A 25,707-nucleotide genomic window follows, 5' to 3' on the forward strand; every position below is an offset into this window, starting at 1 on the left:
ATTTTAACCTCACGATTAATGTGCTCAGTAGTGCAATTTTGTGATGTTTAAATGACCTTCAAAACTGCAGCTCTTGTGCAATGTTCCCATTCTACAGTGATCTCTATCTATTAAAGTGGTCCAAGGAAGGTACGGAGAGACTTAATGCATATGAGAAAACTGGCCTGTACTTCAATGCCTATCCAGGAGATTAAGAGTGACGAAAATTTTGTACCATAGCAATGACACTTCAAAATATTGTAATAATATTTTTTGAAAGTTTTAAGTAACGAAAAGTGCTCAAGATGGCACCTATGAACAAGAAGATAATAATGAGACCAGATAATGAGCACAAACAACTTTTGTGCCATCTTTTTAAGGTCACTCACAGTCCAGCGGTAGTAGCAGAGCGGGACAAATTTCAGGGATTACAGAGGTCCGTGGAGGAGCTGGCACCACAACTGAGAGAGAACGCAGGAGAGGGCTTGAGAGGTGAGAAAAAAAAGGGGGGAGAGAGAGAGTGGAAAGGAAAAAGAAAGCAGTAGACAGGATCAAGTGACGAGAGCTGAGCAGGTGGAGACTCAGGGGGTAAGGACAATAGTGGGGGCATGCTTATAATCTTATGGCTCATCCACTATGTAGTCTATTCAGTCTATGTACTTAGGAGACTGCTATATTTAATGTAAAGCCACACATGACAGATTCACAGTGTTATGAATGATTTTTTATAGACGACACCCACTGGCTCAAAGCTTATACTGGACTTTATGAAGGGTATGGAAACTCTTGGACAATACATGTTAATATGTTGACATATGTCCCAGTCCCTTATAGACACCCATGTACAACCCCTCATTAAATAAGATAGAAATACAGATTCAGAAAGGATCTTTAAATGTAAGAACTTATGATAGCAACCCACCTTTAACCCAAATATTCACCTTTACTACAAAATACTACTACAAATTCACTAACTACAATTGAATCATCAGTAATCAGTACACAATATTATTATTCAAGTATTTTATTGAAGAATTCTTGAACGCTTAATTTCTAAGACAAGAATTCTAGAGACTTAAAATGTTACAAAAAAGTCATTCACTCCTCATCAGTTTATTGCTTATAATTTATGATATACAAAACTAAATCAACTCAAACATTATTTACATTTAATCTGTACCAATAATACAGAGATAGACCTTCAAGTTGAGGTCAGACACACATCCACACACACGCACGTGGACACACAAAGTCACACGAAGAGGATTGCTTGGTCTCTGTTGTCTCTATGTGTAGCCTGCCTGACAGAGAGCTGACACGGCACTTCTGATCACTAATCAGCAAACTAACCACAGCGCACACACTACATATTCAGGATATTGTGAGCATGGCAGACGTTTGGAAGTGGCCTCTTCATCACGATAATCACTCACTGCAATCTTAAGTGACGTGGTTAAATCAAAGTCTCTGACCACAGTAACAGCTTCATTCTTAAACTGTGGACAGCAGCTAAGGAGACGCGCTAGTATCACGATTTTTTCCTCATTGTGATCAACCATTTTTATTTATTTAGCATACACAACACAAAAATTGTCAAATTCTCTTAAGTCTGAACTCCAAACTCCAGACTTTTACTGACACTGCCTGTAGACCTCTTGATTAAAAAGACTAAAGCATACCACTGACATTTAGAAATGACTAAATCTTGATGTTGATTACAAGTCAATTAAATGTACAGTCCTATTTGAATTCTTCTCTCTCATACTGTTGATGGACCCTTGAGCAAGACCATTTGAACATTACAATCTTTATCTGTTGTAGAGTTTTCCTTTGGTCCACTTGGATGAGGTCAGAGAGGTCACTGGACAGCCTCTAAATTAAAAACATTAGCAGAAAACCTATGCACTGTCTTAAGGTTTTGATTGTTGCTAATGTTTACTTCTAAAGTTTACTTCTTATACATATAAACAACCAAGCTGTTTATTTTTTATTTGATCCAAGTGTCAATGCCTCTGCTTATAAGTCTGTGAGCTCCTTTTTGCACCTGGCCCACCTTTTAGAAACCCCAATAGGAGCTGCCACATAGACATATCATTAGCTTTATTTTTACTTTGCTTCTTGTTGTGCCCTGTAGCGAGTTAACACCAATGTACCACACCAAATAACCACACAGTGTTACTTTTGGCACACTGGTCCTGCGTCCTGTGACCTAGAGCGTTTTGTGTCTGCTAAACTGCACTATTTTTGTCTGCTGTATAAAAAATGACTTTGGGGCGGAGCAAATTGTGTCTGAAAATAGCTTGCTTGCCGTTGAAATGATCCAAAGAGGAAACAATGTATTTGAGGATTGGCCGTTGAGAGGTTGAACTCGTGTAGGTCAAATGTTTTTCACCGAAGCAGTGGTAACGTAAGATGGATTGGCAGCTTCTCGAAATCCTTGTGCGCCTTTGAACAAACCATCTGATAATGACAGCCTAAAGATTTAGCAGATAAATTATAGGTGCAGGTGTGCGCAGCCGCGTGAATGCCAATGCCATCACTGGAATGACCACTGCCAACGGACGATGGATGTTAAGAGACCAAAACAGGAGTGTTAATGTCCGGCTATGACTTTAGATCTGCCCTTGAGATTTGAGAGCTAGTGGGAGGGGTATGAACCAGATTCAGAAAAAAGTTTATGTGTACTGTATATAGATAACAAGAAAAGAAAATGCTTTTCATTGTAGCTCCAATTTCAGTTAATAAAAATTATGAACAAAAATCTGGCATTTTCATTTGATCTAAGCCAAATTCTTCAAAGAAAAGGATATCAAAAGAAAAGCTCTAATGAGGCTGAATCATAGCGCGCTTATTTTTGGAGGCTGTGTTTGTGAAATCCTTAAAAGAAAATTAGCCTATTGTGCATTTATTCAAATTGTATCAATGACTTCAAAGGTGTTCCCAACTCCAAACTATGTTAATATTTGGATGCATTCACTATTTTTCAGTTAATTTATATTTTACTTAAACAAACCGATTTTAAACTGAATTGATCAATCACAATCTTCTTCCCAGCCGTTTGAAATATATATAGAGGTCATCAAAATAAATACTATTTTTCTCCTCTGATTAGTTTAATTCAAAAATACATTTGCAAACCATTGATTTCTGTTTTTCTTTACTATACTTTTTACACTGTGAAACTGCATATTCCAGTGTGCTGTCCACTGTGGCTGTGTGACTATAGTTTAGCCTTTAGGTTAAGCTTCTATTTTCGCCCCTTTACGCATTCATCTAAAGAGTCACTACAAGTAACCTTTATAAACTTAACATAGATTACCATAAACACACAGGAAGTCCACAGTGGTGCTCACACTGCCACGCCCATCACCCATTTCTCTGCTGCATTCAAAGCCACTTAGAAAATGAATAAACTGCACTCTATCAATCAGGCCTCCAATAACCACTCCTAAACACATCACTCAGCACGAATCCACGCATCTCACTGTGACCCTGCCCACCTGTGTTCACAGTTTGCCGTCTATCATCGCTAACTGTCCATTTTAGCCATGATGGAGGATAGGAAGAAGAGCCCGTGAATTACTGGGCTTTCACACACACACACACACACACACACACACACACACACACACACACACACACAGACGGATGGAGAGAGAGAGAGTAGAGCGTAAAAGAGAGGCGCAGGACTAGCGCTCTGACAGCTGGGCTTTAGTCTGCAGCAGCCCACTGTAATATGAACTCAAACCATGCCAAGCCCCTGGTCCCATAGAGAAGCATCATCATTAGCCATAACTGCAGCTGACTCAACTTGCCCCACTTCCCACAGACCCGTTTGAGGCTAAAACTGAAGAAAATGTTATAAGACAATGCATGTACAAGACACAAAAATATAGGGATTCATTTCACCAAGTAATGGAAATTGATTGATTGAACTATTGAAACTGAACGGCATCTCCACTGACAAAGCATGGGTCAGTGTTTGTGCATTAGTTTGTTTGACAGAAAGCCCATCTTTGCTGCCTAGAAAGAATTATATTTCTCTGTATTTTTATACAGAGGGAGTCTGTCCTGTTACCCCTCCCTCCTGCCTCAAGCCAGGTTCAAACACAGTGCAATCAGATTCATTTTTTTTTTCAGTGACACTCATTGGTAACCCATTATTTTGAATAAAATTACAATTCTCTTACCTCAGATTAACAGAGTTTAGTGATTTTTTCTTTTATTCTGCTGAAATACACAATGTTTTCAGTCCCTTGTGATATATTTTTCCTTTCTTTTTTCCTCTTAAGCAGCCATATCCATGCATGTTATTATCCTACAGATGATGATATGATTTTGACTGTGTTAAATTGCTGTGACTTTATAGAAATCCAAAACATTATAAGGATTTGCTATTTTGTACACAAGGATGCAGTAGTAAACCGATTTGCAGTACTTGATGAAAATGATTCACTTTCCAATATAAAACAGCAGCGGTAATGCCCAGTCTCCCATCAAATATAAAATAAGATTTATAACTTAAAAGTTGTTTTTACATTCATGTTTCATTAGAATCCAACTTACATTTAGAAAAATCATTCTAGCTGTACTGATAGCAGGTGTAAATTTTCAACTGTATTAGTCACACATCTCAAACACTCAAACAGGTACCTGCCCACTCAGATCCCCTCTCTGTGGACTGACTGTGCTATGGACTGTGAATGCGTCTATGGTGTATGTGTTTCTGGTGTTCATGAGGTTATTGCTCTCGGTAAACTTGTATTACTCCTGAAGTGAAGGCATCCTTATTGTAGTTTCCTTTTCCCATTCACACGCAATACAGGAAATACATGGATATATTATAAAGGGGTTGTATGTAAGAGCTTTCAAATTGGATAGGAATTGTCATATTGCTTTCCAGTATTTGTTACAGGTCTAAATACTTAAAGGAACATTCTGTAACTCATCAGGTTAAGGGTCCCCTACCAACTTGTCTTTATAGAGATACTGTATTAGTTTGCTTGGAATATTCTACACTATGGTATTAAACTATGTATTCAAATGCACATCATTTTATTGCTCAAAAACTCACTGGAAAACATTCTTACTGTGAGTGGGGTTACTTCACCACAGATCTGACCTCGCACCACTTGTGTGTCTCCATGGAAATAGACAAGTTTCATGTCACTGTGGAACATTCAAGGCATTCAAGGCAGACCCTCCACCAGAAAAGTTACAAACCCTAGAGCACACATAAATTGAGATGTTATAAAATGTGTCTCACTCTTTGTAAAATTTGCTACTACAACTTGCTAAAACCAGTTGATTGTTGTCTGCTTGGCTGAGATCACCACCCACTAATACCCACCATGTCATATAAAAGAGGCTTAACTATAATGATGCTGAGGTTGACTTGATGGGGGCAGTTTCACACCAGAATACTTCACCTGCCACAGTGGAAGACTTCAGCAGCAGTGCTCTCCTGCTCTCTTTGTACTGAATATCAGTACTACATATAACCCCCTTTAATCCAGAGATATGATAATGAGAAGTGCTGATACCCACTCCATAGAGAAACAGTCTGTAAGTCCCCTTAGCTCTGAACAGACCCCTCAGTCACACCTCCATACTGGGTTTGTTCAGATCTCCATTCCCTGTATTTGCTCCTCCTGCGCCCCCCATTCCTCCTCTGTCCTCCCCCTCATCATCACTGTCCAGCGTCTCTCCCTTCCTCTTGGTGTAGCGCTCGTACAGCACCATGAGCACGCCCATGACCCATGCCGACACGGTCCCGGCGGAGAATATGACGAAGCCGATGGCGATAAAGAACAGGTAGTCCCAGTAGCCCAAGCCTTGGTGGCAGTCTGCCCGCAGCTGCATGCCCACCTCTGCCAAACGCTGCCCGACCAGCTCCGAGGGGCTGTGGCACATCGTCTGACCCTCATCTGGAACACAAAGGACAGGGGCTGATTACATTGGCACACACATATTCATATGCAACTGGTGCATAGCAAGTTGTGATTAATACAAAATACGCGTGCATAATAATTTTTAGACATTACATTAACTATTCTGGAAGTAAATTTTTTGCATAATATTGACCCATGTTTTTAAAGGGCCAATATTATGCAATTTTCTGATTTCATTTCAATTTTCTGTATCATAATATTGTTTTATCAAAATATACCTGGAGCTGTGTTTTGTTTTGTTTTTTCACATGTTTAACACACAGACCCTGCACATTTAGGCTGAGTTCTGCTCTCAAATGAAAACCATTCAGTTCCACTTTGTGATGTCATGTGGTATTACATAAAGTGCCCTACTGTGTTTTTAAACTCCATGCACCTTCACTAGAATCATTTGGATAATTTCAGCCCTGGAATTGCCAAAGATAAATGGTAACAGTTAACTTGAAAACTACAGCTTCACAACATCACAAGGTGGAAGAGGGCATTTTGAGCTATGGAGCTGCAGATAGACTAATAATAAAGGGTTATTTAAATGTGTGAATGAAACAAAACTCACCTCCAGGTATGTTTTTGAGGGGGTAACTTCATTATAACATGGCTTAAAGCTCACAAGAGTCAGTTTTGTGTAATATAGGATATAATATAATATACCTGTTGTAAAATGTTGTGAAAGGACAGATTTTGCTCTAGATTTTGAACACTGAACATTTAAACACTGATTTTGGGTTGGATTCTAGTCTATGAACAATTGCTCACCTTACTGATAGATTTTTCATAGAGACCCACACAAGCAGAAGTTAACAAAGCTCTGATAACCTTACTGATAAATGCTCCCAGGAGACAATATGGATTTCCTCTGAGTAATGTAGGTCTTTGGAGTCTAGGACATGGCAACATTATTATTCTGCAGGCGCACGCTCGCACAGGCACCCTAAAGGTGATCTCAACACATCAACCTGGCAACCCGTCCATATGCAACACAATTATATGCCGACAAATCACTGAGCAGCAGCCAGAGATAAGGATATGAGTGTTTTCACTGATAAAACATCTGTGGTCCGTAATGAGGAATATGATAATCAGCTGGCGTATTAGCAAGCCACCACACAGAGAGAGGCGAGAGAAACACTGTCACAATGAGGCCCTGAATAATACATGTTTAGCTGTTTTAATTTGAGACAGGCCCAGTTAGAAGGAGATGGACTATAGAGATCAAAAGCTCTGTGTCAAGTTCGAAAATCCCCATAATATGTGTTCATTAATGCAAAACAAAAGATTTCACCTGTCAAAGTTTGTAGTTATTTTGATGCTCATATTCGTTCCAAGTAGAAAACAATAAAGCATTAGAGAACTGGAATTCAAAGGGATTTCATAACAAAATCTAACATTTTAAGTTTTACAATGATTTTTGCAGTGAGGTCATTCAATTAAAAGGACCCATATTAAGTTACTTTCTGATGTTATAATATTGTTTCCTTACCACAACTATACCTGGAGTTTTGTGTTGTTTCATTTGCACTCATTTAATACACAAAACTTGCATATTTGGGTTCTTCTCTCAAACAGAAAACCCGCAGTTCCAACTTGTGATGTCAAATAGTGATAAAGAAAGAGTTTTAAACTCCTTAAGTCTTCACTAGAATCATTTGGACAATTTCAGCCTTGGAAATGCCCATCTCTCTACTGAACAAAAATTAAAAGGTAGGAGTTATAGTGAAAAACTATTGCATTTTGAGCTAGGGAACTCCACACATGTTTTTGATAGCCACTTAGTGCCTTCGCTCAATTTCATTTTTCTCCAGCGACTAGGTCAGGAATCAAAATACACTAGACGGTTTGCAAGAACCCCAGAAGTGCGAGTTCGGGCACCAGCCAATCAGTGAACAGCCATACATTCAGTGTTGGCAACGCTTCCCAAGATCGAGGATTTAAAGCTGGAACAAAGAGAATGTTTGGTGAATTTTATCAAGGGGAAAGAGGTTATTGCCCTTCTTCCTATGAGATTTGGGAAAAGCTTAATATACCAGTTACCCCCGTTAGCGGCGCATTACATACATCACGACCAAATAGCAGTGACTGGTTAAATAAAAAAAGTACCCGCCTAATGTTAAGCGAGTGAATTCTAATGCTGCAAGGTCAGACGGTTTCTACGAAGTGAAACTGGCTGATTAATCAGGCTATGTTTTTGAGGTGATAACATTATAACAAGAACTAAAGAGTCAAATTTATGTAATATGGGACCTTTAATGATGTTTATCTCTGAACTGAAATAGATTTTCAAATACATAAATGCTTTGCTCAAATACATTTAAAAGAATTTAACATCCATGAATATGAACGTGATTTGAATTTTCACCTAAAGATCCAAAATGAAGGTCAGCTGGAAGAGGTTTCATCATTCTGCTACAGTAACTTTTTGAAAGTTTTTGTAGCTTCACAAATTTTAATTGTCAGAGATGCAAGAGAACGATGCAGTGGTGTGTATCTAACTGCCTGATCAAAGACGAGAGTGTGTAGGAGGCTTTTTAGGGATCATTGCTGTTTTTCACTGCTTCACTAAACAATGAAAGACAAGGAACGAGTGACATCGCCATGATGCTTAATTGTTTCAGAAGTTATCAGAGGTGTATAAAATAGAATTGCACCTTAAAGCATGAGGTGTAGTCATTAGTATGCTAAATTGTTTTTGACACACATTTTAAAAAGGATCATACAAGAAAACTTATAATAAGAAAAAAAGTTTGACATAGAAATGGAATATAATGGGATATAATGTAATGGAAATGTGTAAAGTTTTGACTGTTGCTGATGGATTGTTATGATATAGTGAGTATATTGTCATGTTTGTCAATCTCATCCACCCCTAGTGACAGAGGATGAGACAGTCTGGCTTTTGTCCTGTCTGATGAATCACTGCCATTCACAATGTTAATTAAACAGCAGTCACGGTCTCATAAAGCCAAAGGTGTGCACATGTGGATGAGTGATGAGGCAAAGATGGTCTCACAGATGATGTATACTCCGTTGAGGACGTGCCAAGCTTTAAGAACAGGGCTCCAATCAAGATGGAGGCTGAGGAAACCAACGCTGCCCACTTGGACTACAGCTCCAACCACAGAGCCAAGTTTGGCTTTTGCACAATATGTACTCAGTCTCAAATTAGCTCCACAGACTATGAAAAGCTTTAGATCAGCTGTACTTTGAGGCATTAGCTCTGTTTTGATGGATGAGACGTCTGTAGTACACCAAGTTTTACAAGAAGCTCAGAACCAGAAGAAGTAGGTTTGCAATCAAAACTACAGAAGCAATCTACAGTATATGAAGAAAATTACACAACAGTGCATTTTATAACTGTCACTAATTACCATACTCTTATTGCCAACTTGGCAAGGTGGTGGTCCAAATGCAGTGTGTGTCAAATGGGATGTGATGAGACAGAATAATGCCAATTAATTTACTTTTTAAAGGTTCAATATTACACAAAACTGACTCTTGTAAGCTTTAAGCCATGGTATAATGTAAGCTCCTCAAAAACATACCTACAGTTTTGTATTTTTACATTGACACATGTGTTGAAGCTTGGATTATTAGGCTGTCTTCATCTCCAAAACACCTTGTGATGTCATGTAGTGGTAGTGCTCATTTTAACAGCTACCTTTTACCTTTTGTTCTCTAGAGATTGGCAATTCCTAGGCTGAAGTCATCCAAATGATTCTAGTGAAGGTGTATGAATGGTTATTAAGTGTTTAAGAAACCAGTTAAATCATTTAATTTAGGATTAAAACTAGAGTTAGGTTTAGGAACAGAACTGATGCAAATGATAGTCATTCATCTGGCATAGTCACATTTCTTCTTATGCATTGGTTTCAGAGTGACACAACATTAGCCAGGTAGCCAATGAACATTTCAAAACAAGCTCAAAATAAAATATATTTGGAAGAGTGAAACGTCCTCAAAATGTCAATTAGAAACAGAAAGTTGAAACCCATGATTTCCACCTTTTAATATCACCAGTTTTGTTCCAGACCTTTCCCTGGGTTGTTTATTTGGGTGAATCTGGCTCTCCACCCTGGTCCCTGGGTCACTCTCCCACCATCTGTCTGGCTTTGGCCTGATCCTGCTCCTCTCATTAACCTGCCAGGTGTGGCGTTCATGCACGTCAGCCCTGTCTGCTGTGCCTTATCAAACTTTTACGCTCCAAATGGGATGAACTTTTTCCACAATGTTTCCCCGGGCTATACTCCAGTGCTCATCTCATAGTTTTCACCTGTGTCTGGTAGATGATAGTTTGGCCTCTCATTGTTGGCAGTGTTATTGTGCTGGTCTGAACTCTAAGCCAAATGTAGCGTCTAAATCCCCCGGTTTGGCAGGAGCAATTTCAGCTTGATATGGATTTCAGAGTCCTCTTGTTTTTATTATGTGTCCTGGGATGACCTGTATCTCCTTAAAGGGTTTCTTTTAGTTTGTTTTTGGATATTAACTTGATTATTAAGAGAGAGGTCTGAGAAAACATATATTTAGTGAGCCTTGGTCATCCACAGTGAAAGTTCAGATGTCGATGCATTAGGTAGAAATCCACTTTAGCTACTGTTTGGGGGATTTTTTTTAACACCAATTGAGTTGGATGGTCCTCTGTTGATCCTCTTCCTTTGTTTGATTGATTTTAATTATTTATTCCTCTGGGTATATATTACTATATTACAGTTTTATTTATTTGTTTTTACTCTGTTGCATATATGCTTTTATTGTATTACATTGTAGAGTTTTAATTTTTCTATGTGCAGCACTTAGGAAACAGTCTTAGGGTTAGAAATAAAGAGGATTGGATTGAAAGTGTAATTTATGTATAATTAGATAAATGTGTTTTATGTGAGTCAGTGCCTGCTTGCATTAATCCAACAATGCTATACTTTAATTAGGCTAAAGGTTGATGTTATCAAACATCCCAAACTGTGAGGACTTTTTGACCTACTTCAGCAATAAAATACAGTCCTTTAGAGCTGACCTGCAACAGATCCAACCAGGCAATGCCTGTAATACAAGTCCTTTGATTTTATCAAATACACTTGAGAGTTTTGCCCTGGTTGATGCTATGACTCTTAACAAAATAATTTTTCAATTGAAACCAACCACTTGTTTTTTAGATCCTATTCCTACATCGTTTTTTTAAATCAGTTTTTAATTTTTTAGCCCAAGAAGTTCTTAGTATTGTAAATCTCTCACTACAGACAGGGGGTTTTTCCTACAGCACTTAAAACTGCCATGGTCAAACCTCTGCTCAAAAAGGATAATTTGGACTCCTCCCTTCTCAGTAATTACAGACCTGTCTCAAATCTGCCGTTTTTAAGCAAAATTTTAGAGAAAATAGTTTTTAACCAGGTCAATGATTTTATGATCTCCAGCAATATTTCTGAAATGTATCAATCTGGTTTTAGAGTTCAGCACAGCACAGAGACTGCATTAGTAAAGATCGTAGATGATATAAGATCCAACATGGACAAGAAAAACCTGTCAGTCCTGGTGCTGTTGGATCTCACGGCAGCATTTGACACTGTAGACCACTGTATTTTACTAGATAGATTGCATTATACAGTTGGTCTCTCTGGGTCTGTTTTTAACTGGTTCAAATCGTTTTTAACAAATAGGGATTTTTATGTTAGCCTTGGGGAGCACTCCTCCGCAAAATGTAAAATGGAGTACGGTGTTCCCCAAGGCTCAATTTTAGGTCCAACCCTTTTTAATCTTTACATGCTGCCACTAGGACAGGTCATCAGGAGACACGGTGTTAACTTTCATAGCTACGCTGATGATACCCAACTCTATATCGCCGTGTCTCCTGATGACCTAAGCCCGATCGATACCCTTTTTAACTGCATTTTAGATATTAAGTCCTGGATGGCAGCAAACTTCCTCCAGCTCAACCAGGGCAAAACTGAGGTTTTAATAATTGGTCCTGAAGTTCAGAGAGAGAGGCTCAAAGCTAAGCTCCAAACCTACTCACTGAATCCCTGTAAGAGGGTGAAAATTTAGGAGTTATTCTTGATGGTGAGCTCAGCTTTGAGCCACACATCAGGTCCATCACTAAATCTGGTTTTTATCATCTAAAAAAATATTGCCAGGAGTCAGACTATTTTCTCTCTCAAGCCAGTGCAGAGACTTTAATACATGCTTTTATCACAAACCGTGTTGATTACTGCAATGCTCTCCTTTCTGTTCTTCCAAAGAAATCTACAGCTCCATTGCAGCTCCTTCAAAACTCTGCAGCACGACTGCTGACAAGGACCAGGAAGCGAGAGCACATCACCCCAGTACTGAAGTCTCTGCACTGGCTTCCTGTGAGCTTCAGGATAGATTTTAAAGTTCTTTTATTAGTTTATAAAGCTCTTAATGGTCTTAGTCCTATTTATTTATCTGATCTGCTTTTATCATATGAACCCTCTGGGACTCTCAGGTCCTCAGGTAGTCTTCTTTTAACTGTCCCAAGAGTCCAAACTAAAACTCACGGTGAGGCGTCATTTCAGCTTTTACGGCCCCCGTTTGTGGAACAGTCGACCTGAGGATCTGAGGTCCGCTGCGAGTGTAAACTCAAAACTTATCTTTTTAATTTAGCTTTTAATTGAAACTTTTACTTGTTTTATTATTATTATTATTATTATTATTATTATTATTATTATTAAATTACCATTAATATTTTATTTAGTCTCCATCTGTTTTTAGCTCTCTATTTATATATTTACTATAACCTTTAGGAGCTTTATGTTTATGTTTTATTGTTGTATATATGCATGAAATAATGGGGTGGGGGGTTGCTGATATTTTTTAATATTGTACATTTTTTCTATTGCATGTGAAGCACTTTGTGCTACATTTCAAATGTATGAAAAGTGCTATACAAATAAAGTTTGATTGATTGATTGATTGATATGCTATCTGAACAATCATACATAATCATACATGATATAATCTATAAAATGTTCATGAGTTAACTTCATCAAAAAAATAAATAAAAATAAAAATCACTGAGGGATTTCAGAAACAAATAAATCATTGTTTTGTTGATTTAAAAATAACTTTAAATAAAACTGTAATTCTTCTGACCCAGCTTAACAAACACAGAATGAAAACAAGCAACTAATCTCTTGACATCTTAAAAATGAATGGAAGATATCACTCCACACACCATCCACAGAGGAGTCTAATCCAATGGTGGGCCTTCATGTGGATGTTTAGTGTGACAAATACCCCCATCTGCACAGCCCTCTGTCCTCTAATGAGGATGATTTCAAACATAAATCACTGAGGGCCATAATAGTTTCCAAATCACAGCATCTGCACAAGGTGAAAAGCAACGCATAATTCCACTGTATTAACATTGAGTGAGATCCTGTATAAATACTGTTATGTGTGGGAGTGTGGCATGCATACACTTTATATTGTCAGTCTCTGTGTGTCTGGGTATAAACATAAACACTACCAAAAGTTTTGACAGATACTTATTGTTAAATGTTTCTTTTTATATTTACGACTTTCTACATTTTAAATACAGAGGGGAGATATAAGATTATTAATATTATACAAGATACAGAATATGGAATTATGTAGTAAAAGAAAAGTTTAATAAGTCAACTAAATATTTTAATTCCAATTTTCAAAGTAGCGTTTGCTTTATTGACAGTGTTACAAGCCCATGGCCTTCTCTCAGTGAGCTTCATGATAAAGTCTCATGAAATGGTTTTCACTTCACAACATTACCTTGTCAGGACCAAGGAATGCCAAAAGTGCAAAGTAATCAAACCAATTAAATCTTGATAAAATCTAAAGCAAGCAAGTCATTTTGAGTTTATTTTTACTCTTTGTTATTGTAATGTAACGTGATGTGTGATCTACTGTGTCCAAGTAATTTCCCTTGTGAATCAATAAAGTTTGTCTAAGTCTAAGTAATTCTAAATCTATTTTTTGTTTACTACATCCCATTTGTGTTTATTTATAGTTTTGATGCCTTCACTGAGAGTCTACAATGTAAATTATCATGGAAATAAAGAAGAAACATACATGAAAAACTGTGTCCAAATCTTTGACTGTTTGACATGTTCAGATGCCTTATTAGACTAGAGTAAGTGTAATTTCTCTTTTGCACCTCACTGTCTTAGCTTGCCAAAAAAGATATTTCCAGTAATGATTCTTTGCTTATCCAGGTAATAACGTTTTAGGCATCATTTTCTGCATGCACTTTCAAATTTCCTGCATTCTTGAGCTTTCCACATAAGCAGATTTTATGATGTCCTTAACAATCTAGCCTTTGGGCAGGCACTATACTTCCTTGTGACCTCTGGATACAGCACTATTACCACTACTTTTACTCACTTAACATTTACACTGATGGTTAGAGGTGCACTATGTAACAGTTCTGGTGGAGGGTCCATTAAGTGCTTGTCTCTCCATGGAGATGTTATTGCTTTACCTGGAATATTCCACAGTATAGCAGTAAACTTTTTCTCAATTGTAGGTGTTTTATTGCAAAAAAAAAAAAAAAATTAATTAATCACCTCTCCACAGTGCTAACCTCTAACTGGACTTACTGGCCTCCTGCTTGTCTCCATGGACATAGATATGTTTTATGTTTTATGCAATACTGTGGATAATTTCATGCAAAGCAATAACATCTCAAAGATAAGAAGCCTGGATCCTCCGCCAGAAAAGTTATATGTGCACCATTATCATAAAAAACTAACTTGGGTTATTAACTTTGGTTCTTATGGTTACTCATAACTCAAAACACTCCTTTATTTCAAACCATAAACACAGATAACTCCTGAAAGGCGTCTAATCTGAGATGAGAGAAAATCGTTTGCGTTTTTGTGGAGGACACAGACGAAGGTGGCAGTCCGATGATTCACTTCAGTCTCCCGTCACTGTCTGCTGCTTTGTCACTTACAGTCATTTTTTCCCATTCGCTCCATCACTCAGGTTGAAAAACCACTCAATCTGCCATCACCCCCTTGACATTTTCAACTTTTGTCCACTGTTTACACAGCACTAATTTTTCCTGCTTAATCTTCTCATTTCTGAAGGTGTGAAAGTGCAGAGATAGAAGCAGTACAGCCATCTCTACTCAAGTAAATACTTCAATGTACTTATAGTAGTGGTTATAATCAAATTAAAAGGTAATATAAAGGCAGGCCTATACAAATAAGAACTGATGCAACACTACTACATTATTTAATACTATAAATTATTCGGTTTACTTCAAAATGCAACAAAATTACTTTAGAAAATGACAGTATTTTCGTTACTCTACTCTAAATTGGGCATGAACCTACATTCAGGTCCAGTAGGTCTCCTCATGTCCCTGTAAAGGTGCTCTGGTTATGAGTCAGGGATTTCAGAGATGCTATTTAATTTAACAGCATGAGATTTACTCCAGAGACTTGAGCTAAAACTGACCCTAATTTGCACTAGCCTCGACATCTTTTCTGATACCACGTCTACAGAGAGAGAAACCACTTTAAACCACTTCTGAAGCCCTTTTCACATCATAAGTACTTGCAGACTTAGGCAGTCATCCTATAGAGAAATAATACATGGGACATTTTCAGGTTAGAGTGAGTGTGTGTGCGTGTGTGTGTGTGTGTGTGTGTCTGTGTGCATGTGTGCGTGTGAGGGAGTTGCAGCCTCTAAGCCTGACACCTTTTTGCATGCTTGGTGCACTGCAGTTTATATATTGCTTTACTGCAATTCACAGCACAGTGAAACTCTGCAGTGGATGGATAGATGAGAGAGTCTGATGAAGAGATATTTCCACAAATGGACAACATTTGTGGTCATTGTGATAGCACAATACAAATTATTTTAGTTTTCTTCCATATATTTGAATATGATGATAGCCGTTTTATGCAATCTCGTGTTGTATTGCTTACTGTAGATCATGCATTTCAGGTGTGTGGTTGTGCAAATGCTGACACCAAATCATCTTCTCTTTAGAGCGGCAAAAATTGAAATAATTAATCATTACTTATTAGTTATTGAAATAATTTACAACTAATTTACTCATCAAAAGTCATTTAGAGCAAACTGGTTGTGCATTTTCAGTCAGCGGGTGCTATTTGTGTGTTGTGTGTTGTGCATGAATTCAGTTATCATTGTTTGTTGTGTAGTTGTTGTAAGAAGCTATAAGCACCACGCCACTAACAATACAGGCCAGTTGAGAAATCAGAAAGATGTAATTTTTTACAATTCTGCCAACCTACAACACAAACAGTGCTTTAAACTGTGAAATGAAGCCAATATGAACCCTCCATGTAATACAGACCCACAGATTGAATCCAAAACCTCCTCAATTAAAGGCAGACGCTCTAACCACTCTGACAATGTACACCTCATGCTAAGACATAATTGAAGTTTATAAACAAATGACACGGATACAATGACAATCAATAATGCAAACATGACCTGAATCTGTATAAGAGTCACAATGAACTCAATAGGAAATCCACTCTCCAACAGTGAGTCTCTATTTCAATTAGCAAGGGAACTGCAATTAGAAACTCAGAAAGGGAATTATTTAGATCATAATATATCGACTGCAAATGAGAGGTAGAACACTGAAAACCCACCTTAAAGCACCACCGCATAACTTCTTAATCCACAAAAACTGACCCGCACAGGCTTGCATCTCCACAAACTTTACTGAATCATGGTCTCCACCTTCTTGTCACCATAGAACATATCTACTTCTACAAAGAATATTATACGGTTTGATCCTTCTATTTCCATGAAGTCAAGTTGATAACATGCCGTAAAAATTAACACACTGCAGTACTTTGAGTTGGTTCTATAAATTATGTTTTAAAATTATATAAAAATCATAATGGTATTTAAAATGCCTAGATGTTGCCTGTGTCCACATGTTTACAGTGAACTTGCATTAAACATACTGATGATGAGAGCAGGGGGTTGGACCTGCGGGGCACAGCGTCACAGTCGTAAACTGGGCAACCCCACTGTTCATGGGCAGATTAATTATGCTGCTGCAGATGGAAACCAGTGTGGTCTCATATAAGACTATATCAAGTGAACGCTATATAAACAATGCAATTACTTAAGAATGCATATGCTAACCGAAACAAATACTCCAGTCTCTAATGGAAAGGCTTCAAGGAAGGCTTCAATGAATTATGCAAATGACATTTTTTCCAGGTTGTAAGACAAATCTATGCACTGAAGAATGGATGTGCTGAGGTAATGAATTAATGATGTTCAGAGTTTTGGATTAGATTAGATGTTGGATTTTTCACTTATAAGAATACAGTGTTATATGTACACTGTTTTTGGACTTCAAAATACTATGATTATTGCCTTCAGAATGGCTATCCAAGTTCCCAGGACTTAAAAGGGTGTAACAGAATGTAACTAGATCATGATAAAAGCTAAGAAAAGCATGAAAAAATGTCTAAAGGACCAGGAGGACCAGAGGGAGCATGTGTAACAGCAGTGGTACCCGTCTAGAAGTGTTTGTAGTCTTGTTTGTAGAATGAATCACTTTTCTATATGACAGAAAATTTAAATGTCATGTTTGAGTGAAAAGCAATTTGCGTATGACAATCTTGGCCAGCGTGGAAAGATTCATTTTGAGGGTTAAGAGCAATGGCATTTACACACGATTAGCCCATTATCTGGCATATTAAACAAAGGATGAAAACTGTTTAAATACTAAATACATCATCATGAGGTCAGAAAGACTAAGAATAGCTGACCTTTCCTCCATCACATAGCGCTCAGAAAACACGCCTGCACACCTCTCATACGCAGCATTAGTCAGATTACCACCATCATGTTTTTTCCTTCAATAGGCTGATTCCTGATTCCTCCTCTGGCAATGCATGAGAGGAGAGAGGATGAAGGTTAGATAAGCAACAGCCCTCTCATCATCTTATCACAGCTGATCAACACTGTTTGAGCACATTTTACAGTCATACCTAACTGCACAGTATCAGATAGGTGCAATAATGTTATGGTTTTCCTGCAGAATCAATTATCAGGACATCTTCTTTTTCTAGGTCCCTGCCCTGGAGTACTTTTAGACTTAATGCAGGCCTAGCAGTTAGATGAATGGTTAGATGTAGAGCTTTGTCTAGCAGCTGGTTAAGATATAAATCCAAGCCATTCCTATTGTGATGAATCTAAAAACAGGAGAAGAAAAGAGCAAGCACTTTAAAATGTTTCAGGAGGAGGGTCTGCAACCAGTTTGTTTTCATGAAGATGCTATTGCTTTCCACAGCATGGCATTAAACCTATCATAACAATCAGGCCAAGTTACAGGTCAGATCTGTGGAGGGACGAGCCCACTTAAAGTATTTTCGAGTAATAAAAACAGCTGTATCTGAATAAATACAAGATAAATATGTTTAATGCAATACTGTGGAACAACAAACAAAGCAATAACATCTCCAATGATACAAGCAGGTCCAGATCCCACATCAGAAAAGTAACATAGTGTACCCTCATGACTATATATGTGTTCTGATCATAGATTGTATATATGAATGGACATGCCTAATCCAAATAGGCAGTGTTTATGGAGACGCTTCCAGCTCCATCGACTCCATTTGACTTCACACTGAGAAATTATACAACTCTCTCTGTAACTGCTGCAGTGAGTCTCGTCATTTTGGTCTTAAAATGTTCATATTAACCCGCTCTACGTGATCCTGGTGTTTTTTTATTTCAGTATTTTATACAGAAATACATTCCAATTCCTAATATGGACCTGGCTCTAAATTTGCTCCTGTAACTATTAACTGACTATAACTATATGGCTATGACAAATGTTTAATGCATTATTTCTGTATGGTTCATGTTTTCCTCACACCATGAAGTCCCATGTCTCCCAGTGCCTGTATATTGCCCTTCATTTTGCCTTGTCATCTCCACATGTCCCGACTGCTATTGTTTGTGTGCCTGAGGTGACGACATCCGAAACACTCCCACTCGAGCTGCACATCGATCTTGAAGCAGAAAACACTGAGACATAAAAACATACCGCACCAAAGCTCCACAAGTAGGCCAGCTAAATTCGATATGCCACACCAGATGGGACTGGCTTCCAGCTGATAAATAATGCACTGTCTATACCTGTATTAAACTAAATAAATGGCAGTGTCACCAGAAAATGTGACTCTTACATCAATTTGATGTGTCTTCTTTTCTTCCACAGTCTAGAAACAAAGTGGTGCATTCAGTTAATTAATATGACTGTGAATCCTTCCATTGTCTTTTATATTTCAACTACCTAAGAGTACTTTTTTGAAATGTACTCTTGTGTTAAAAGGAGACTTTAATAATTATACTATTATTTCTATGCGAGTAATTAATAGAAATAATATATATTTGAAGAAAATATAAGTCATGAGTAACAGTTTGGACATAACATCTGATATGTCCATTACATTTAGGGTAGGTTAGGTTGTTGTAATCAGTGACAGAGAAAAGATTAAAAAAAAAAAAAAAAATCAAAAAGCATAGAAAAAGTTAACAAATGACACACTGTAATAATATAATAAAATTACATTCAAAACGTTTCATATGTCAAGATAAAGCTTTTATCTGTTACTTACAAAATAGTATCAGTTAAGTCAAATAAATTGTCACAAGAGTAATTTCTCCATCATTGATTCCCACCTCTGCATGTAATTGGCCAATGGCCATATGTACCCACTGTTGAATAGGTCCTGATCCTTTGTCCTGTTTGACTTCCTTTAGTTCCTGTTAAAAGATAGTTCAGCCTGTCCTTCTGATTTAACCATGGTTGAGTCCGGCGTAACCTTGTATTAGTTGTGGTGATAGGCTGATGATTGTGTTGATAACAATAATATATTTGAATGACAGATCTGGGCCACAGGGCTGATTGATAACATACACTTTATTATCTTTCCCATTTATTTTTGTTTTGACAAGCAGCTCCATCTATTTGACCAATTCCACCTGTCAATCTCTCCTTTTATTTACTTGGCATAGCACACAAAAACTTCCCAGCTCCCTTCTGTGATCTCATTCACCTCCAGTTTCTTTTGATGAATATTTAAACGTCTGGCCCGAGTGTGGCCTCTGCTTTGGCTGTTAGCCCCGGGATGGTAAGGCGTCCAGAAATATTTTCCCCATCACTGGAGCTATAATACCCTCATGTCCACTCCAGGACATGGCAATGATGCTTCTCTTGTCAAAAAGGATGAGAAGCCCCTTAAAATTTTTGCAGTAAAGGATAGATATAAGGTTTACTGTAGTTTTGTTATGGAAAACCAGAAGATAAATTAATTTGTTTCACTTGTTAGTGACCAAAGACATCTACATATTGCCACAGCCTGGTTAAAAAAAAACCTTTGAGATTGATGATTACAATTAGAAATGTTTTCACTTGAAAACCCAAGCCAAAACATTTATTTTTTTGAGTTACATGAGGCTCTAATATGAAAAAGTTATTCATTATGTAATGTATGATGGGACAATTGAATACCAAGGTAAGAGGAGAATTATGATTTACAGCCTGCACAGGTATCCCTGATAATGTGTGACCCTGTTACAGTTTGTTAATACAACAGCTGTTTACCTCTTGACCACAGTGTGCATTTTACAAAAACATTGTTAAAATAGATAACAACAAAAATACAGTGTTACACGCCTATATGTATTTGCAATAAACCACTAGAAAGTTACCTAAAGGGATGTTATATTCAGTCCTGAGGATTTACTAAATCAAAGTCTACTTCAGCAGGACTTCTGAAAACTTTGCACTGTTCACAGCACAGCTCCTAAAGGTGTCTTGAACATCCAGTTTCTCTGTTGGCTGACGAGGCAGAGCTGTTTCTGCAGCTCATGGCATCTAGTGTCCAAATCCCAAAACATATGGTTTCAGGTGAAATAAACAAATTCATGTTCATCAGAGTATCAGGCAATAGAAATGAGGACCCTTTACATTCACCATGATCTAATCCATATTGCATGAAGTTTACCTCGTTATGATTGCTGAACTACACAATAATATACTGAACTACAGAATGTAGTAATGTAAAGAGTATATATTAAGTACAATATATATTTGGTAACATCCTATTTATAAGTGTCCTATTATGTGCTACTGATGTGCTACTCTAGACACCATGAACTCCATCAGTGAGCAGAAACATCTCTGTGATTACCAGAGGTCATTATAGAGGTTAGTGAAGATGCTATTAAACAACACTTCCACTGCACCTGATTCACTCTCACACTGAGAGGGAGAGACAGCTGGAGTCCTGGGACGTTAGACTCACAGGCAGAACCTAGGGCAACACAACCAGCCCCCCACACACAAACACACAAACACTACTCTCTGCTCTTGACCCTATTACCTCTGCACTGGTTACTGTATTGTCTCTGCATATGCATCATTGCTCTATCATGGTATGATGGCAGTATGGAGTCTATTGTAGTACTTCTGAATAGGCTGCACTCAAAAGCTCAATAAAACCTCATCTTAGCCTAAGGTCTTTTCTGGGTAGTGGACTATGCTGTGAGCATTACTGATGTGTGAAAGTGTGATGTAAAACGTAACAAAAACAGCAACTCACAGTTTATCCTTTTGTCTTTTGAGGGTTGAAAAGATATCGTGTCTAAAGTATATTTGGTAATGTTAGAAGTTCTCACAGACTAAGGGAGTGTGACCACTGACCAGGGGTGCTTCCAGGGGCTCTGAGCTCTGATAAGGTAAGAATTGGCCACATAGAAAATTAAGCTATCAAGTACCATACAATAGTGGACATTTCTTGATTAGTTTTATAGTTGACTTGGTATATCAAAACTATAATAAGACCACATGGTAATGTTAAAAAAAACAAAAAACAAAAAAAACAACAACATTGTTTTAAGTGAAAAATTTTTTGTTATATAAAATAGATTTGTGTAGTGACTACACTGTACTGTTACAACTACAACTAAAAACATTTTGCTGAAACATTGCGATAGTTGCTTTCCTATAGTCTGACAGCCTGATTAGTGCTCTCTGCAGAGAGTTGTCTTTCTATAGATTAAGAAAGTCTTGGCTGGCCAGAATAGCTTTCCTAAGATTCCAATTAGGGTTGTCAAAAAATATAAAAAATCTGACACTAATCAAATTAAACCTAATATCGAAACCAGATAATCACTTGAACAAGTATTGATACTTTTGCAAGATTTTGCAAGAAGTATTTATACATTTGCAAGACAGAAATTAACCTTTCCTGAATAGGTTTATAACTATCTTGAACTGTATCCAAAGTATAAGACCAAATGGTAAATGGTCACATTTTATATGGTCTCTTTTCCACCTTTAAGGCACTCAAAGTGCTTAACATCAAGGAACCACTCACCCATTCACACACACATTCATGCACCAATGTACACAGACACTAGGGTCAAGGAGGGTTAAGTGTCTTGCCCAAGGACACAATGACAGCATGTATCTGAGCAAGCTGGAATTGCACCACTAACCTGTGACCACTCTACCAATGATGTTTTTGTTTTTGAATTGTCGAGACAAACACACTACAAACTGAGCAGCTGTTGTCCACATAGTCACATAAAGTAGTATACACCCATGGACCACTGTGGAACCTACCTGGATGACTGAGGGATCACAGAGACATAAGACGGGATGGTACTAAAAAGAAAGTACTATGATTTAATGCTGAAAATTACATTCTATTGTCTAAATAAAAAGTGATTATCATTGTGGTATAGATATTGAGTACTGTTGATTCATTCATTTTGAAGTCTAATTTTTTGTATCATGACAACGTTACTCCCAACTCCAAGTCAAAATTATTTGTGAATTAAACTTTTTCCAAACATGGTTAATGTGTCTGGTGTATTTGATGGACTATAGCGTGACATGACCATAGGGAATTTCTTTGCCAATCCTTTGTTATTACACAAATACTTTGGCTCCTACTCCTGACAAATTTGAGTGTCTTGTCATATTCCTCCTTTTAATGCACATACAGTCCAATAATCAATTTGGTTATTGCATTTAAATTGAGGAAACAAGATTATTTGAAAACATGCCAGGATATGCTTGTCTTGCTTAATGTGAAGCGGCAGTCTATATAGAGTTATAGAACTAACAACCATTTAGCAACCACAAAACTGTTACCTGTACCCAAACAAATCCAAATATGAAGAAGTGTATGCAAACACACTCTACTACTCCTGAAAACATACTGTCCAAATTAAAAAACCTATGAGTTGTGTTTTGGAGGTTAGCTGTCTAGCACTTGGACTAAACCAGATCCAGAGCACACAGGTGTAAAGCTATTGTGAGAACAGCAAAAGGACACCACATTATCCCTGCCTTCAGGACCCACACCACAATACACCAAGATCACGCAGAAGGCTATTAAAAGCAAAGGCCCATTGTTAAGAGACCTAGCCCAGTTTACCAGCTTGGGCAACCCAAGTCAATTAACTCGTAAAAGCCCACATCATCTAGTCACCAAGCCTGATAATTGAATCCTGCTGGTCTATTTCAGAACAGATAAGGTGGTGGTGGTTGGTTTTCAAGTAAATGCCACTGAAAGGAGCTGATTTGTTGAGGTAAACTTGAGACATTACAGGCAGTTTGAGTGGGTCGAGTTACTGATGAGCAGAGGGAGTGAAGGCTGAAGATTGCTCTGACTCCCAGGTCAAATCATTAGCTTCAAGCTCAACATGTGCCCACATAGGAAGTCTGCTGTGTGATGCATCAGGGAATTTGAGGGATTGAAATTAGGGACCACGCTGACTTGATGAAGACTATTCACATTACACTAAAGGATTTATAATAATATTCTACTTCAGAATTGGGGCATCCACATTTTTGGTTGGTTCCATCATCCAATCACATCTTTATTCAGGCTTAAAAAAAATAACAATAATTAGGACCCTGGGCCATAGTTTGGACACTCCAATAGGCAATAAACCTAAGTCTTAATTAATCTAAATATTAATAATGTAGCCTATGGAATTGTAATAGGCTGTTTGTTTCAGCATTTATTAGTTTTGTTGGGATCATCATGTGTCTCACTGTTAACAACACACACTTATAGAGTCAGATTTGGTATTCCATAAATGATGACCACCCGAAGATGCGTTGTGTGACATTTGTTTGCGTTGCACGGCACTGGGTACTGACCTTGGAATTTGAAGCCTTCTATCTGCACCCACAGGCAAAGGTCCTCCGTGTCACAATCGCACCTCCACGGGTTTCCGCTGAGCCCCAGAGAGCGCAGTGCGGGCAGAGCGATCAGACTGCTGATGTTCAGCACCGTCAGGTTGTTCCTGCTCACGTCCAGCACTTGCAACGCCATGTTTTCCGAGAAGGCGTCCGGGTGGATGTCACTGAGCCCGGGATTGTCCGTGAGGCGCAACATCACCAGAGACGACAACGGTCCAAACGTCCTGTCCTCGATTTGGAGCAGCACGTTGAACGACAGGTCCAAGTAGGCGAGTTTACGCAGGTTCCCAAAAGTGGACTCGGATATTTCTGTGAGGGAGTTGTTACTGCAGTCCAGGTAGACCAGGTCAGACAGGTAGTTGAGCTGCAGCGCAGGTAGCTCTCCTATCCGATTATTGGACAATATGAGCTGTCGCGTGGCCAGGGGCAGGTCGTTGGGGAACAGGGTCAGGTCCTGGCCCGCGCACTGGACCACCAACTGATCGTCACACACACATCTGTCCGGACAGCCGGCTGTGAGAGCCGGCGAAGGGGTCACCCCCATCACGAAGATAAAGAGAAAGATGATCCGAAGGGACTGTGCGCTTGGCTCGGGCAGGAGACGCATGACGAGGCCGCCAAGAGCGTCATGAAGTCGGGCTGAGTTGGACCAGGACTCCCCGACGCTCCCCGGGCATCCTGCATGGGGCTGTGGGGAGATATCTGCTCTGGGTCACGGGCTCGCGCCACTTGACTTCTCAACTCTTCTTTTTCCTTCTTAAAAACACTATTGTTCCGTCGCTCACTCGCACCCTGGAACTACTCGAGGAGGCATGGCTTGAGAAGGTGACCGCTGTGGTTCATAGTGACCGGACTATGATGAGGGACGCTCGGATGCCCACTACCGCGCACAGCCCCGGCGAGTCACCTCTGGAGCTAGTTGTCTCCAGCGGAGTGCATTTTTGTTAGTTTCCAAACAAACAAAGAGTTTAAAGGAAGTCTCTCAATAGAAGTCCAGACATAGTCCAAGACTGCGCGCTGGACCAGAAGTAGTCTCTTTGCTCTGCTGTGCAGCACTGATGCCTGTGCGTACTCTGCTCGCGCACTCCACAGCTCTGAGCGCGCAAGCAGCCTGCTGTCTGTCCGTATTGTGTGTCTCTCTCTCCTGTGTGTGCGCAAGTCAATCACAATGTTGCCTTAACACACGCCTTATCTTGCATGTTCCAGTGGCCAATTCCTTCTCGCTATCTCCCCCAGAGCCTTGTTGACAACAAAATACATTCAGAAAAGTTTATTTTTTTCACTTATTATCTTTAGTAAGGGCTGCTAAAGTCTGATCAGCATAAGGCGTTTTACTGAAAAGTCTGATTAGTGAGTTTCATTATAATTTCGGCTACAAGACAAAGTGGGTTATTAAGTATTAAATCCTACAAGTTTGCCAGTTCAGGAATAATGACCACTCTTCCTTCATGTTCATATAAGACAAGTCTAGCCCAGCGTTCTGGTGTGTGAATATTGGCCAAAAGTTTCTACCAAAGAATTTTTCATCCCTGACATGATAAACTTTCTCTCAGTCAT

The 25,707-nt window shown here is 38.6% G+C and overlaps 1 protein-coding gene across 1 annotated transcript; it reads right to left on the reverse strand.

The window, feature by feature from the left end:
- Window positions 1-1,076: 1,076 nt before the first annotated feature.
- Window positions 1,077-25,356, reverse strand: LOC110154927 (leucine-rich repeat-containing protein 52-like). The gene is made up of 2 exons (XM_020918975.2): window positions 24,109-25,356; window positions 1,077-5,906 (listed from the first exon to the last, which is right to left on the reverse strand). Exons 1-2 carry the CDS (start codon window positions 24,755-24,757, stop codon window positions 5,578-5,580), a joined length of 978 nt encoding a protein of 325 aa, XP_020774634.1. The 5' UTR covers window positions 24,758-25,356; the 3' UTR covers window positions 1,077-5,577.
- Between the last annotated feature and the right edge of the window lie 351 nt (window positions 25,357-25,707).

This window comes from Boleophthalmus pectinirostris, unplaced genomic scaffold, assembly GCF_026225935.1.
Source record: "Boleophthalmus pectinirostris isolate CB_2022bp ecotype Guang Dong unplaced genomic scaffold, ASM2622593v1 HiC_scaffold_7, whole genome shotgun sequence".
In the NCBI taxonomy this organism is placed as follows: domain Eukaryota; kingdom Metazoa; phylum Chordata; class Actinopteri; order Gobiiformes; family Gobiidae; genus Boleophthalmus; species Boleophthalmus pectinirostris.

What these genes read in the sequence shown, in the direction of transcription:
- LOC110154927 (XM_020918975.2), bottom strand. Translation starts at nt 24,757, where the DNA reads ATGCGTCTCCTGCCCGAGCCAAGCGCACAGTCCCTTCGGATCATCTTT. An exon ending in AGAAGGCTTCAAATTCCAAG is followed by an intron (nt 5,907 to 24,108) that starts GTCAGTACCCAG and finishes TTTGTGTTCCAG; the next exon opens with ATGAGGGTCAGACGATGTGC.